This window comes from Nematolebias whitei, chromosome 1 (assembly GCF_014905685.2).
Source record: "Nematolebias whitei isolate Nwh7 chromosome 1, NemWhi1, whole genome shotgun sequence".
Taxonomy (NCBI): domain Eukaryota; kingdom Metazoa; phylum Chordata; class Actinopteri; order Cyprinodontiformes; family Rivulidae; genus Nematolebias; species Nematolebias whitei.
In genome coordinates this window covers 56,498,325-56,514,792 of record NC_056498.1, presented here as the reverse complement: position 1 = coordinate 56,514,792, position 16,468 = coordinate 56,498,325, and the positions used below count along the sequence as shown (strand labels likewise).

The following is a 16,468-nucleotide window of genomic DNA, read 5'->3' as shown; positions in this document are numbered from 1 at the left end:
GTGATTTTTCTAGTTTTTCTAAGAAAATAAGAAATTGGTTTGAAAGACATTTTCACAAACAAAACGATAAAAACAATGAAAAATCTCAGTGCACCCCTACTCTGTGCTTCGAGGGGAATGAAAACGAGGTGAAGGATGCTATGGTAGTGAACTTTATTGCTATTCCTTGTTAGTCTGCTTTAAATTTAATAATGGTCTGAGTGCCTCTGGTTCAACATTTAAGAGTTTGGAGAAATTGTGGCAGTATGAGACGAAAGTGACTGCATATTTCTGTAAAATAAATAACATTCTGAGCTAAACATGCAGATTTACAACCTTGAATTGCATTTCTAACAGTGTACGCAAACTTCATACCGATAGTTTTCACCCCGCTGATAATCCTCTTTTTCCCTCACCTATAGGTGCGCTGTATGTCTTTATTTTTGTATGTTCCTCTTTTATTATCTTCTCTTTGGTGTTATAGAAAGAGGAATAATTGGAAGTGGGTAACGTGGGAAGCTATGAGAAAGAAAACCTTCCGGTGTTCCACATGACACATTTGATATGCTTCATGGAAATTTAGTTAGCCTAATTTAATGAATAGAGGGTTTTGAGATTCTATTTTTGAAGTGGTAGAACCTGCTACAACCGCGTGACATCTCAGGTTACAATAAGTTCACATATACAGTCTGAAATCTAAAACATTTCCCTTTGATGTGGGCTGATAGACCAGTACAACTGTGGTATTCCAGTTTCATGATGAATGGTAAAGAGCTTGTAAACTAAAGTGCAATTCCCACATTGCGCTGGCTATTATCACACCACAGGGAAGGCTATTACAACAGTCATCAGACAACTACTGTTAGGACTGTAATAGTTTGGAAGGTCAGAAACGTTTCTACCAGAACCCTATGAATGGAGGAATGACCCTCTAGGGTCTTACCTGTAACATAGAAAGCATGTTTTTTTGGTACACATGCACACACATACACAAAGGGTGAGGCACCTGTGAATGACTACAGCCGACAGACAAGCAGACTTTGGAGTATCTCTTTAAATACATAATTAGATATTAGTGACATCATCATGCGATACTGAAATCAGTTCCTCATGAAAAACAAAAGCTTTAGGCCTCATTCTGTGATACAGGATCGCTTGGATCTTCCATTTGTTGGTTGCTCCCCTCAGAAAGTGTCTTTATTCCCTCTTCTGTCCCCTAGATGGCTGTAGACTCATTTCTACCTTTACGGCTGGATCCATCGAGGTGTTCCGACGTGCACAGAGGCAGGGCGATCAAAAATTCAGATTTCAAACATAATACGCAAAAGGAGAAAAAGTGGTTTTAGAGGTTTATGGGCTTTTTCTTTCCTCTGATTTTGGCCTCTACAGGCTGTGAAAGTTCATTCAGTATCAGTAATATCAGTAAGAAATAACAGTTAAAGTAAAATTGGTGGTGGTGGTGGGGGTGCATTAGGCATGTCAGTTGCTGTGAGCCCACTGTTAGCCATCATTGTCTTTGTCAGGGATAAAACTTGGAGTCAGGATTCTCCATTGTTGCTTGAAGGAATGCCACTGAGGGTCCAGGAGAAGGGAGGGGGGGCCTCTCTGCATCACCAAGGTTCACAGCTCTACAGTGACACAAGCCCAAGCTTGTATATAACTCGACCGCACACACATTCGTACACTCAAACTTCCTCTTGTCTCTTCAGTCCTGTTCATCATTCACAAACACACTCCCCTCCCTGGCGCCAGTGTCCTCACTGGTCCAGATCCTTAGATAACGTTGTCAAACAGCTGCATAGATTGCATGATGTTCTCGTCCTGGACAGAGACAGTTGAAGAAGATGAGATTATTTCCGCTTAGTTTAACTTAAATGGTTCAAAATGAGGACAGTGAGACTGAAAGTTATGTTTTTATTATTTATAATAATTTGAAGATCGATTGCACTCAGAGACAGATGTTAGCTTAGCATAAAGAGAGGGAACAGCTAGACGGGGGGAATTTAAAGTTTAGAAATCTGAGCAATACAAATGTATGTACCAGTGCAAAAATGTGAGTATTTTGTGATTAGAGACATGTTTTTCCTCTGACATACAATTTGTATGCTATGCTAAGATAATAATCGATTGATTCTTTATGCATGTGGCAAAAATAATCCAATCTAGCAAATTCCACAACGTATTGAAAGAGTTTAAACTCGTCTATATTCTCCCCTACCTTTTTACACGAATCAATAAACTCATCTATGGTGACCACCCCATCTTTATTCTGGTCCATTTTCTGAAAGAAAAACAGCAGAAAGATTTATTTACTATTATATTTTTACCAATATTAAAAATGATGGAACAGGTTGGTAACAATGGGTGAGTTTGACCTGGAAAAAAGTTTCTACATGTTCTCTTGGCGCATCGTCCTGCATGGTGGGGTATGTGTATTTCCCCATCATGTCATAGATGGACCTCATTATGTCAAGCATCTCCTGTAAAGTACACGGCAAACAGGAAGTGGAGAAAAGTATTTGTTTATTACTTTGGCAAATGTATTCCATTGTATAACCATTAGACATCCTGGAGCCAGTTGTAAATATCCAAACAATGTCAAATTAAAGGCTTGTTAATCCTTGAAGGAATGCTTATCACCCACCTCCTTACAGCTTTAGACCAAGTTGAGAAATGACAAAGCTGTTTTGGTCAACCTTTATAATTTAAATGTATATAAATATATATAATATACATATATAGTACATATAAAAATGCAATGTATAAACATTTGCACCCAATTAAATGCAAAATTGCAAGATGTCATGCTCAGAGTATGTGTTGCTAATGAATCTCAGTTACTACCACATCAAACTCTCAGTATCCATGCAGTGGATCAATATAACCATTCTAGTGTTGACTAGGACTTGGACATCTTTTGTCTTCACTCTATCTGCTCCCTTTGGGGCCTATCCTGAGGAAACATGGTCTTTCATTTCACTGTTATGCTGATGACTGTCAGATTTATCTGCCCTTAAAACCCAACAGTTCTTGCTCCATTCACACTCTGTTAAAATGTCTTGATGACATCAAGTCATGGATGGCATCAAATTTCACAAGTTTTAATGATCTGAAGTCTTTCTGTTTATCCCTAGCTCTACTGCTGTCTCTGATCCTGTGAATCTGAACTCTCTTCAACCATATCTTAAGCAGTCTGCTACAAATCTCAGTTTGGTTTTAGACTCTGACTTTAGGTTTAATAAACAGATCAACTCTGTTCTATAAAAAAAAGCTTCTTCCAGTTAAGGCAAATAGCTAAACTTAAGTCTGTGTTGACCAGATCCGCCCTTGACAAAAATAGTCCATGCGTTCGGTACAACCAGGCTAGACTATTGTAATGCACTTTATGTTGAGGTCAGTCAGAGCTCCCTTTCATGTCTCCAGCTCGTCTAAAATGCTGCAGCTCGGCCATTAACAGGAACTCGTAGGTTTGAGCAACATTTCACCAGTTTTGTCCTCCCTTCACTGGCTCCCTGTACAGAATTGATTTTAAAATTCTCCTGTTGACCTTTAAGTGCATTAATGGCCTTCAATGACCCTCATACCTCTCTGACTTACTTCAACCATACGTTCCTTCTCGGGTGCTGAGATCATCTGACCAGCTGCTTTTGGTTGTACCAAAAACCAGGTTGAAGCTCAGAGGAGATCAGGCTTTTTCAGTCGTGGGCACTAAATTCTAGAACAATCTGTCCCCCCCATCATTAGACAGGCCACTTCACTCCCTGCTTTTAAATTTCTCCTAAAACCACCCCTATTTTCACTGATGTTTAACGCAGCGTGTTTTGATTTCATTGTTTCTCGTTTTTGTGTTTTTATTTTTAATGCTTTTAATTACTTATTAGTATTTTTCCTTAATTACTGCCTTGATCTTGTTGTTAAGCACTTTGGTAACAGCTGCTGTTTTAAATGTGCTTTATAAAGAAATTTTACTTTGACTAATGTTAATTAGCTTTGGTGGCCATCTTGAAAAGGATGGACTCCAAAAGTTAACATCTGTCCAGTGGTTCACAAGACATTTCACTATCAGACAATCTGGATTGACCCCAGCAGTCAATACTAAAGTTTCAGTATTTTGACAACAGTTGCTAATATTCAAAGTAAAATCAACATATGATTTAAAGATGTGTTTACAGATCAGGTAAAGGATAATGTGATGCAAAACCACCACTTTAGGGCTTGACATGCTGAGTGCAGATCTGTTGAGGATGCCAGTGTTTTACCTCTTTGGTGATGCAGCCATCTTTGTTTAGGTCATAGAGGTTAAACGCCCAGTTTAGTCGGTCATTAACTGTCCCTCTCAGGATGATGGACAAACCAAAAACAAAATCCTGAAATAAAAAGCAGCATAATTTTATTAATGCTTTTGTCCTGAGACAGGAAATGAAGTCAAATGTTTCTTCTGTGAGCAGGTATTTAGGTATATAATAAATCTTTCTGCGGATGAAGATGGAAGCGTCATGAAAGATGATATTTGCTTTTATCTCTTTTAAAGAAGTAAAATTAGAGCTCACCTCAAAACTAACAGAGCCATTCTTGTTTGTGTCGAAGGCTTCAAACAGGAAGTGTGCATACATACCCGAATCTGCAACAGTAAAGACTTTCAGTTACCCACCAGCCCCTGAAACACGAAGTCTTAGAACCGTTAGGATTAGCTGTGATCTAAATATAGACTAGATTTAAAAATAATTTCAAATACAACTGGAGGCAAGTGGTTAACATTTTATCAAACTAAATATCATACAATGAAAAATTGCTTCTCTGCAGAGCACATTCCAAGATTTATCAGAGTGGAAAAGAATGAGTTAATTACAGTGTGTTCATTTTATTATGATGATAAAATGCCATACTTCTACAGTCAGGATAGTATTTGACCCTTTTGTTCACATTTATTCATTAAAGATACAAATAAAATATAATATGAATATAGATTTTGTTAAACGTACCTCCCTGAGGGAAGAACTGGGAGTAGATTTGCTTAAAGTTCTCCTCGTTCACCACTCCACTTGGACACTCCTGGAGCAAAAACAGGGAACTGAGACAGCTTTCCGATTCCCATTTAGCAGAGAGCAGGGAAAGGATGGTGCAGACTTACATTTTTGAAGCCCCTGTAGAGAACTTGCAGCTCCTTCTTGGTGAACTTCGTCTGCTCCTGCAGCTTGTCCATGCTTTCAGGGCGATGGCACACCGTGGATAACTCAAAGTCATCTTCTATACTGTCTGTGATGGACAGGAATGTGTTAGTCACTGTTGCTTTGCCACCCCTGATGGAGATGCTAAAGTTATTTAACCAAAGATTTTGGATAATAAAATCCAGCATGTCTGGAACACAATGTTAAATTCATGAAATTTTCAGAGCTTTCTATATTTCTGTAGGAATATGACCCAAAACACTGATTTTTTCAAAGGTACGAAAATAACCATATACTTTACTTATTGAGGAAATCATCCACCCTTGAGGGGGCGGTAAAATGAATTTCTAGGATTAGCAGCTGAAGTTGAAATTGTTGACATTGAGAGTGCAGTCAGGGATCCAGGGAATGCCTGCCCTTTAAGAATGTATTTTGAAGCCCATTGGGTTTTCTAATTCAATGGTTCCCAACCCAGGTCCTTGAGGAACACCATCCTGCATGTTTTAGTTGTTTCCCTTCTCAAACACACCTGATTCAGTGATTTAATTACTTCCTTGTGTTCTGTAGAAGCCTGTAAATCACGCATTTATTAAAATCAGGTGTGTCAGAGCAGAGAAACAACTAAAACATGCAGAATGGTGTTCCTCGAGGACCAGGGTTGGGAACCCCTGCTCTAAATAGTTTCAGAATAATTCAGAAGTAAAGTTGTTGACAATTATTGGCTTGAAGATACTGGAGTTTGGACTTTAACCAACTGTGTTTAAATAGATAATGCTCAAGTCACAATTTATTGATTGTGAAGAACACTTTGAAATCAGAGGATGTTTAAGTTTCTGAGGTTACCACAGGTCTCAAAGATTTTTTTTTTTTAACCTTCAGTCACAATGACAATGTCAATGAGTCCACTACCAGCAGAACCCACAACAATGAGGTGCAAATTGTAGCTGTATATGTAAACTAAGTAACAAATTCTAATATTTGTCAAAATTATGTTCTCTTTAGGACTTGTCTTAATGTGGTAAAATTTGGGTCAAATCAATGCAAAAATACAAAACATTTTGCAGAGTTGATACATTTTCAAGAAGTCCTTAACACAGAATAAAACAATATGTATCATATCACGTTTTTTGTTAGTTTCTGTTAGTTTTCTGTTGTACAGCTTCCACTAAAGCCACAAAACGAACTACTTCTTATCTCTGACCTCCAAAGATCTAAATAATCCTAAAAGATTCTGGAAAACCATCAACTCTCTCTCTGGCAGTTCTCATTCATCTGATCTGCCATCACAAATTCTTGTTAACTGTGTTCCTGTGTCAAATAAGCACGAGATCCTGAACTGTTTCAACAAACATTTTGTTGCTTGAGTTCCTTGTTTGCCACAGCTACTAATGTAAAACCAGCTACTTCTCCCTTAACCCAAAAATCTACAAATCACATCTCTCCTAAAAGTCAGTCCTCAGTAAACCACACCTTTTCATTTTCATTGTTTTCAGTTAGCGAAGTTAATAAATTGTAAAAGGTCTAGATTGTAAAAAATCTGCAGGCCCTGATGAACTCCCACCTTATTTCTTAAGGTTGGCTGCACACCTCATTGCAGAACCAGTGTCTCACGTCTTTAACCTGTCCGTCCATAAGCCAAAGCATTGTTCCAGACGCTTGGAAAACAGCCTTTGTTCTACCTTTACTGCTTCGTTGAAAGTTTTTAATGATGTTGTTGAAGCACTGGATGCTAAGGATTATTGTGCTGCACTTTATTTAGACCTGTCTAAAGCTCTTAACACTGTGGATCATGGCATCTTGTGTCATAAGCTCTCAGAAAATGGTTTCTCAGATTACACCATTAGTTGGTTCACTAACTATCTCTCAGATCGGAGACAATGTGTTCAACATAATGGCACATCTTCCAGTTATCCAACCGTTAACAATGGTGTACCACAAGGCTCAGTCTTAGGACCCAACCTTTTCACAAGCTATATAGGTAATGTAGGTCCGATCATCCCTGATTCAGCCTTACATTTCTACGCTGACGATTCAGTTGTTTACTGTCGAGTTAAAACAGTTGCTAAGGTTTTCCAGCTTTTGCAATCTGCTTTTGACATCATCCATTCAGATTTGTTCCATCTCAAACTGGTACTAAACGCCGACAAAACCAAAGGGATGTTGTTTTCAAACAGGAAGTTGATCCCAGCAGGCCTTACTTCTATTTTATTTTTAAATGGTGTTCCTATTGAGTTTGTCAATTCCTACAAATATTTGGGTATTTTGGTCGATTTACATCTTTCTTTTAAGCCCCACATCAAAAACTTGGTAAAGAAACTGAAAGTACAACTGGGTTTCTTTTTCAGAAATACAGTGTAGATTCTGTTTAACTCTGAATGCTAGGAAACACTTTGTAATTGCAACTTTCCTTCCCTCCATTGATTATGGTGACATTATTTACATGAACGCAACTATTGTTAGTAGGAGTGTTCATGTAAATAATCCACCTATGCTGGATAGAGAGCATCCAGCACCTTACAGATGCTGGATGCTGTCTATCATGGTGCGCTAATTAAGATTCATAACTGGCTATAATTACTGTACCCACCACTGCACCCTGTCTTCACTGGTTAACTGGTCATCATTAACTTCACATAGATGCTCTCACTGGTACAGTTTCATCTTTAAATCACTTCTTGGTCTGTTGCCTTCGAACATCTCCTCTTACATTTTACTATGTTAGTGCAGCTACAGCGTGCGCTCCCAGGACATAATTACATGCAGTGTTCCTGCAGTGCGGACTGAACTAGGCAAAAGGTCCGCTACTCCGCTCCTGTTTCCTGGAACACCTTGCAAAAAGATCTGAATATCGACCTTGACCTCTAAGTGGCTTCAAACATCTGTTAAGTTCATGGCAAAAACCAACGCAGACATTTTCCTTTTTTTAGTATTTTACATCACTTTACAATCTAGCTGTTTTTATTTCGTTTTTTATGTCATCTTCCATTTATTTTTTCAATTTATATACTTTCTTTTATGATTGTCTACTGTTGTCAGTGTTATCTACTGCTGTCATCATTGTTTGTTAGAAACAGGTCTCTCTTGTAAATGAGTCCTCGAGGCTCAATGAGACTAACCTGTATAAATAAAGGTTGAATCAATGAAAAGTTATTTAGAGTATATTTTTATTCCCACTGTGCTGTTTTTAGATATTTGTGTTTAAATTCTGTTTTCTTGTGTTTTATGCATCACCTGTTCAGTCTTCTCAGTGTTTTTTCCTTCATGTATTAATCTCCTGCTCCTCCTTCTCTCACCTGATCCCCGTTGTCTCTCCTCAGGTGCTTGTCATTATCTGTCATTAAATTCTGTATCGAGTTCTGTGGTGAGTTGTACCCCGTGTGCAGACAGATATGGGGGACTCGAGGGTAAAATACAGAAAGACGTATTTATTTACAAAAAAACACAAAAACAAAAGCTCACGTGACAGCAAAACTTACATAAACTCGGAACAGAACAAGATGGGCCGTGCGAAGCATAATGCACGAGCGGGGAAGAAACACTCGTATTGAACTTAAAGAAAAACTAATGAAAAACACCTGAGGAGAGACAATGAGGAGCAGGTAAGAGAAGGAGGAGCAGGAGCTTAATTACATGAAGGAAAAAACACAGAGGACTGATCAGATGATGAGTAAAACACAAAAACTACGGTGGCCCTGAGGTTTAAACCAACACCTCAGGGCCACTGTAAAAAACAGAACTTAACCACAAAGATCTCAAAACATAACACAGAGGGAATAAAAATAAACTCTAAATGACTAGCAGAAAACGCAGACTACGACAAAATGCCTGACTTTTAAGAAGGTTGACAATTTCAAGTATTGATTAAAAAAAATTATCAAACAATCTCCATGGATGGGTAAAATCTTTAACTCAGTCACACAAAAGAAACCGTAGAACATGAGAGATTACTGTAGATTTATCATCTTGGAAACATTTTGAAAGTTAAAACAACAGTGACTGGCAGATGACAGTCGTCCCATTTTGTGAATCAAACCTGCAGCTCCTGTCATTACTCTTTACCTCTCATTTGCTCTAAGTACACCGACACAAACGCTCACGATCCACTGTGCAGCACCACACTCTACAAACCACAAAAAGAGAGTTTGTCCAGTCCAGGTTTATAGATTTTTTTTTCCCAAGTCAGCACTAAATAACACAATCTGCACAAATGTCCGTGCATCTTCTTAACCCACTGAAAAATGCCAGGTAGAAGAAAGCAAAGGTGTATGGAGAGTGAAGAGCACTTGCTTTGACTGATTGAGGGGGCAGTCGTGGGCTTGCAGCACAGCAGCAGTTTGAGGAATCGCTGCTTTATGGTTTTTTTGCTTTGGCTGGTGGAGGGATTACCTGCAATCACCAACCACAGCATAAGAGTTAGAAGCACACACACACAGACACACACAGGCAAGCTCATTTCTTCACACACCTAAATAAAAAATAAATAAATAAATAAACAACATGCAACAAAAAGATACAAAAATGGTATAGGTGCTCTTTAAGCAATTTGGTTTGGCTCGGCAAAAGGAAACCATGAAGTTTTAGATATTTACAAAAATTACGAGTTGGATTTGATTATGTGGAAAAATTGACTCGTTTTTTCCACACTTTGTCACAACCAAACACTTCAAAGTATTTTGCTGTGATAAACCAGCATAAAGCATAATTGTAAAGGGGATACAATGTTTACAAAAATACAAATAAAAATCTGGTGTGTAGTAATGTGCTTTTATATTCAGCCATTTTTACTCTGATAGACCCTATAAGAGCTATAAGAAGTTATGTTTCCAGTCACTATCATGCAGTGGATTGGATACAGCAAAAATGTGGAAAAAGAACGTCAGATCAGAACAATATTGAACTTTATGGTTAAAATGCAAAACACTGTGTGGAGTGGAAAACTACTGAACACCATTCTGAATGCACTGCACAACGAAACACGGTGGCAGCACCATCGATGGGATGCTTTTCTTCAGCAGGAACATGGAACTGGTTAGAGTTGATGAGAACAGCTAAATAAAGGGCCATCTTGGAAGAAAACACATTGGAGATGGCAGAAGACTAAAGACTGTAGGGGAGGTTCACCTTCCATCAGGACAATAACCCTAAATATACAGCCAGAGCAACAATGCAAGGGTTTAAATAAAATATTATTCACATGGAACAACGGCTCAGTGAAAGTCCAGACCTACACCAAGTCTGTGACAAGTCTTGAAAATGGCTGCTCACAGACACACTCTGGCCAATCTGACTAAACTTGAGCTATTTTCCAAAGATCAAGCAAAACATTCAGCGTCTAGAAGTGTAAAGCTGGTAGAAACATACGTTCATATTGATAAAAGACCACCTGTCAGAAGAACAGCCTTCAGCAGAGCTCGTTACATCCAAGGAACCAGTATTGCTCAAAGCAATAAAACTTTGGAACATTTGCTAGAATGATGAGAAAACATCTATCAATAGTTTGTACATGAATCCAGGTACAAAGCGCCTGGTAGTTCCCATAGCAACCATTCCTTCATCCGTTAAGATCAAGTGGTTTAAGACAAAAGGCTATTTTAGGGTGAAAACCAAAAGAATGGTAGCATCTCTGACAGCTCAGCTTCTATGATGTGTCATCCCATTGTCTCCCTGCACCACAAACCCTCAGGGACCGAGCCCTGCTTGATCTGTGGCCTGTGCATTATTTGCAAACAGAGCAGGTGGAAAACAATGTTCTGAGTAAAAGAGAGTCACCCATCCATCTGTCCGACCCAGGCGCAACCCTTGTCTCCTGCAGGGCTTTTGTTTAGGTAACTAATTTATCTTTTCTTTTCCTACAGAGACAAAAGAATGAAGCACATCCCTGAAATCAATATCAGATACCTTAAAATTTAACCCAAGTGTCTGTAACATGTTGGCGATTATGCAACTAAAATAAATTGTTGTCTATATATGCCACTTTGTAACCTAAATCTGCATTACTAGACAGACTTGTTTTATCAGCCTCATAACTTATTTATGCTGTTTTATTATGCATAATGACAATACATCACATTTTATTTAAGTTTATTCATTTAAACTTGCTTGAAATATCGACACAATAGCAATCCTGTTAAGAAGTTACTGAGTCAATAAAGCTCATAAAGATTAGAACAGAACAAAAACAATGAGAAATCACATTCAAATGTAGTAAAGCTTTTAATTATTCAGTTGCTGTTCTACTGAGTGTTTTGCAAACAGTAAAAAGAGACAAATGGAAGAAAAACAAAATTATTATTTTTGTAATTTTAACAGTTTTGAGGTGCACTGAGCTGGAAATCCTTTTAAAGTTGAATCAAATGAAAACTGTCAGCGATCAGGACCAAAGATACAATTTCCTTTGTCACTGTCTCAGAGCCCACTCTCCATCTCCTCGGTTCTGTCACTGTATTTTTCTCTCCCTATCTGTCCGTCCTATGAACAGATTGTCAATTATTTTGGTACATTCTGAGAAAAAGCTGAGCTACTGATATTCCTGGAAGTATTATGATACATTTCCTCTGTAGTCTTTGTAGTTATTATCAATTTATTTATTTGATTGGTTGTGATAATGTGAGCAGAAAAGCCCAAATGATTTTTTTTTTCTGTGTGATCTTTTGCTGTTGTGAAGCATTATAACGCTCTTTGTCATTCAGCATGCACTGTAGTGGTGATTCTGCAGAGTTCCTGCTGAGGATTTTTTTTATGGTCCATCACGACTCATGAAATGCAAATAAGAGGCTTTTTTTTTTTTTTTAGCTTGAATGTACTTTTTTAAGCAATAAGTAAAATTTGCAAAAACTTAGCATTTTAAAAAGTGTCTAAAATCCAAAGATATTGAATTTCTCAAGTTGGCTATGTGTTGTTTTTTGCGTTTGTCTAAAACTATTCTACCTTAGTTTACAGCTCGCCGTCAAAGGTGGAGTGATATTTGCTTGTGTCTGTGTATTCGTTTTAATGTGTTAGCAAAACATCTCTTGAATCGCTGAATGGAAACTGTCAGAAGGTAATGACCCAATTCAAGATGGTTGCTACAGAAAACTGACCTTAGAAAACACACAAACAGCTATAACTCAGCTAAGTTTAAAAACACTGAGCTCAAAGTCGGGTGTGGTGTTTGTCACAGTCGAAGGAAGGTTCTGATCCAGAATACAGACTAAATGAACCAAAAAAAAATAACCAACAACTTTATTTAAAAATAAAACAAAAAGCTGATGGGTAGCAAAGCTTAGACAACTTGAAAAAGGGATCACAAGGGCATGAGGAACACAGGAAGACAACCCAGACTGTAGCATAATGCTAACAATACAATGCCAAGATGGAGGTGGAAAGAGACAGAATGTAAAGGGTTAAGGATGAATGGGAGATTGGCTGCAGCTGAGACTAACAGAACGTGGAACAGGTAAAGTGGGCGTTTAGAGCCACACAACTAAATGAGGGCCTGGGAAAGACAGCACAAAGGAACACACAAAAACTAATGCAACAGAGATAAACCGATCATAAAAACATGATTAATGGAATTACTCTTAATATAAACTAAAGAAACTACCAATAAGTAACCAAAAAGCATTGATCATAACAGGCACAGCTGGAGCTCCACATTGTGCAACATCTTTGCATAAAACCTTTGCAATAAATGCTGGAGTTAATCCTCTTTGTTAGCAAAATATCTCATTAACCAATGGACTGGTTGCATTGAAACTCTCAGAAAGTAATTATTGGTCGTGCATCTACAACAGCTAAACTTTTGGACTTAAAACAATTCAAGATGGCCGCCACAGCTAATTGAAACGAGTGTACGCCAAAAAAAAAAAATTGGCCATACCAGAATACTACAAATAATGAGCTAAAAAGCGAGTAGTAGCAACTGAATCATCATGTGCACTCACGGATCAGGCAAGATCACAAGGAATACTGCATGAGCATATTGTTCTTTTCAGAATGATCTTAGTCCAGATCCTTGGCATGAAAGCTGGTGGGTGACATGCATTCCTTTAAGGAATGCTATGGAATTATCTAATTAGCTTAGTTTTTAGCCGCAAAACTAGAAAACAATTAAAAAAAAAATGCTCAAAGTAAGTATAGCACAGACTATTTGACTGGCAAGTGTTTACAGTATTTTAATGTAGACTCACAATCTGCTAAGCATGCCCCCATGGTGCACATTTCACTGCCAACTTGCTCCAAATGGACATTTACTCAGGATCTGGATCACTTTTGCACAAACATTGAAGATGCCACTGAATCGTCACTGAGCATCACTGAATTTTTAGGTAGCATCATTGAGAGAAGTATCACCATGGTAACACTCCCTCCACCCCACTTCCCCTCACAGAAACCGGAGGAAAAACTTGTTGCAAAAATGGAAGTTCTCGTCTTGAGGTTTCCATCAACATTAAAAATAAAAACATGCCCGAAGCTTTCCCGGTGCATGTAAAGTAGGATACGTGTGCCAGGCTGGAGAGAAGAACGAGTTGCAGTGTTCCAGTGGAGCAAAGCTGCTTTTTAAATACACCGCCCTGCCTGACGAAAGCTTTTTGACTGGTTTTGGAAAAGCTCTTTACGTTGAATAAACTGATTCAAAAGAACTGAAGTGTTTTAAATTAATTAACTTGATTATTTCCAGATTTATTCATTTTTTTGTGTGTGTGTGTGAAGATTTGCACTTTTAGGGAATGATGATGACTTTTTAGATTTTCAAATTAAAATTCTGAACTTTAGACTGACATTCCATACGAAACCAAACACTCAAGCAAATGTGGGGAGGTGGAATGACAGATTGCTTAGTGATGAAAATGGACTAAAACAGACCCCCCCCCCACACACACACACACACACTTCTCTATGCCCACTTTCTGTCAGGATGTGATATAAATTTCCTGACAAACTCAGCGCCTCTTTCCTTTGCTGTCTGAACACTTCTCTTACCTGCCACAGAGATGTCGATGAGCCCCAGGAAGTGCATCAGTTTGAGGGAGCTGCAGACCACCAGGAGGATGCCCACGGTCTGCAGCCCCTCCACCTCCCACTTGTCTTGGAAGAACAGATGCATCCTTTCCTCTCTCCTTTCCCTCTGCTTGTGTGCACACACTTGCCTCGGGCGACACTGTTCGCACCCCCTCCACGTCAAGTTTTAAAGTAGAAAGTCACCGTCTCCTCAGTCCCCCTCTATGTGCCAGTGCTCGGCCATCCCAGCTACGTGCAGATCCCCGCCTTTTAACGCCGAAGGTGGATTGTTATTCCTCTTGTTTCTTCTTCCAGAGTGGCAAGAAATATCGACTGGCTTGTTTGCTCCTCCACCCCTGGCTCAACCGAACCTGTCAAAGCTTGTTTAAGTTCCAGCTGAAGTTCGGACAGTCCGCCTTGCGGGTCCTGGCAGGTTGGTAGCAGCTCTTTTGACTCTCTCTGGTTCTTTGGGCTTCTTACTCTCAAACTCTCTCCACTCTCTGCCTCGCCTCCATCACTCTGCTACTCGCTGTATCCCTCCCAAGCTTAATTGGGTCAGTGACGGGACTGACTAAAGGGAGGATAGAGGGAAGGGATGAGAAATTTAAGAGGTGGGAAAGATGATGGAGTACTACTTGCGGTTTAGGAGGCGAAACAAGTTTGAGGCAGGAGACATGGGGGACACACAAATGAAAGTCGAGAGCAAAGAAAATGGGAGATGGGACAGGAAGAAACGCTGGAAAAGATGAATTTGTGAAATCTTGGACATAACAGCAAGCAAGAGAAGAACACAAGTCATATAAAAAAATCCAAAACAGGATGGAGAAGGAAGAGGAGAAGAAAACGACAGGCGAAGAGAAGCGCAAAGGAAAACTGACGACAGACGGCTGAAAGATTTGACCCAGTAGATTCAGTGGACAAACGCACAGATGTGACAACCTATAATGAGTGTGGCGTGCACACATGTGCACACAAAGACACAGTCTGGAGAGGAAATCTGGGTACAACGTGTGTTGCATATAAAAATCCTGGGCTGGGCTGAACATTGACGCCGGGGAAGAATATCATGTTGTAACATCTGGAACATGGAGGCGATCAAATGCTTGGAAGAATTGGAAATAAAAATCAAAAACCGAATTAGAAATGATGAAACAGCAATCTTCTTCAAGTTGGAACATTCGTTTGTGTTTTAAGTGCTTTAATCCTTCAATTTTTCAGCAACTTAGACACTGCAACATAATTTAATCTTATGAGCCTCTGAAAACTGAAATGAAATGAAATTATTTGAAGGAATGCGTTTACTACAGGGACTTGCGTGCAAAAGTTTTAAACAAATGCCTTGTGTGATCTGTTAGCATTTCAAGAGTGTGATAAGGACGACCCTCAGCTACAACCACGTCACATTTTATCTTGATATCTTTAAAGTTGACTGAATTATAGCTATTTTTGTCTTAAGGTTCATGTTGAGGCCATCGTGTATAGGGCTGACTGCAAAAGGCAATCTGTTGTAGACGTACGTCTGCAGAAATGTCATTAAATTTTGTTCAGTGATTTGTGACATATTTTACAGACAGAGAGAGTTGGCCCCAACAGTTAATACCAAAACTTTAAACAAATATGATTTTACGATATGTGAAGGCTCAGAGTATAAATTAGGGGTGTTTTTCAGCTTTATTACATTATTCATTCAACCTTTATTTATACAGGTTAATCTAAAAGAAATAACTAAAATATAATATCTATAAAATTAAAAAATCGAGACAACTAAAAGATAAACAACTTTTTGTATAGATGCTGAAAACAATTCCAACAACCTGCAATCAAACGTAAAGACAGAACAAGCAACACCATCGCAGCGAAATGCTGTTCAGAGACACATGCTCAGGTTTACGTCATCATCCACTGTCATGTGCTGCATTTTGAACAGGATTACTTAAAGATATAATTTAGGTACAACGACACAATGAGGCAGGAAAGTCTTCAACAGCCTGATTTCAGAAAGTCAAATAAAGAATGAAAGTGTCTGAGATCAAGACTGACCACTTCAGTCTGTCACCGTTAAAGCATCATGAAACCATGTGGCACAAATGTTGGATAGAAAAAATAACTTTCCTTCCTTCCTTTCCTTTCCTTCCTCCTTCCCTTCCTCCTTCCATTCCCTCCCTTCATTCCTTTCCTCCCTCCCTCCTCCCTTCCTTTCTTCCTCCCTTCCTTCGTTCGTTCGTTCCTTCCTTCCTTCCTTTGTTCTTTCCTTCATTCCTTCCTTCCTCCCTTTGTTCGTTCGGTCGTTCCTCCCTCCCTCCCTTTGTTTCTCCCTCTCTCCTTCCCTCGCTCCCTCCCTT

At 38.9% G+C, this 16,468-nt stretch overlaps 1 protein-coding gene across 2 annotated transcripts in view; it reads right to left on the bottom strand.

Moving 5' to 3' along the window:
• Nucleotides 1-1,262: 1,262 nt before the first annotated feature.
• Nucleotides 1,263-16,468, bottom strand: part of LOC119418239 (Kv channel-interacting protein 2-like) — a 31,766-nt gene continuing 16,560 nt past the window's right edge. The window contains exons 2-9 of one of the 2 annotated variants that reach the window (XM_037685502.1): nucleotides 9,435-9,533; nucleotides 5,111-5,235; nucleotides 4,962-5,031; nucleotides 4,530-4,600; nucleotides 4,239-4,346; nucleotides 2,355-2,459; nucleotides 2,198-2,260; nucleotides 1,263-1,800 (exon numbers count right to left, since the gene is read on the bottom strand). In XM_037685502.1, the coding sequence (XP_037541430.1) occupies nucleotides 1,753-1,800; nucleotides 2,198-2,260; nucleotides 2,355-2,459; nucleotides 4,239-4,346; nucleotides 4,530-4,600; nucleotides 4,962-5,031; nucleotides 5,111-5,235; nucleotides 9,435-9,533 (689 nt within the window). In that variant the 3' untranslated portion in view covers nucleotides 1,263-1,752. The remainder of the gene's footprint in view (nucleotides 1,801-2,197; nucleotides 2,261-2,354; nucleotides 2,460-4,238; nucleotides 4,347-4,529; nucleotides 4,601-4,961; nucleotides 5,032-5,110; nucleotides 5,236-9,434; nucleotides 9,534-16,468) is intronic. The other variant, XM_037685510.1, reaches the window with a different exon arrangement.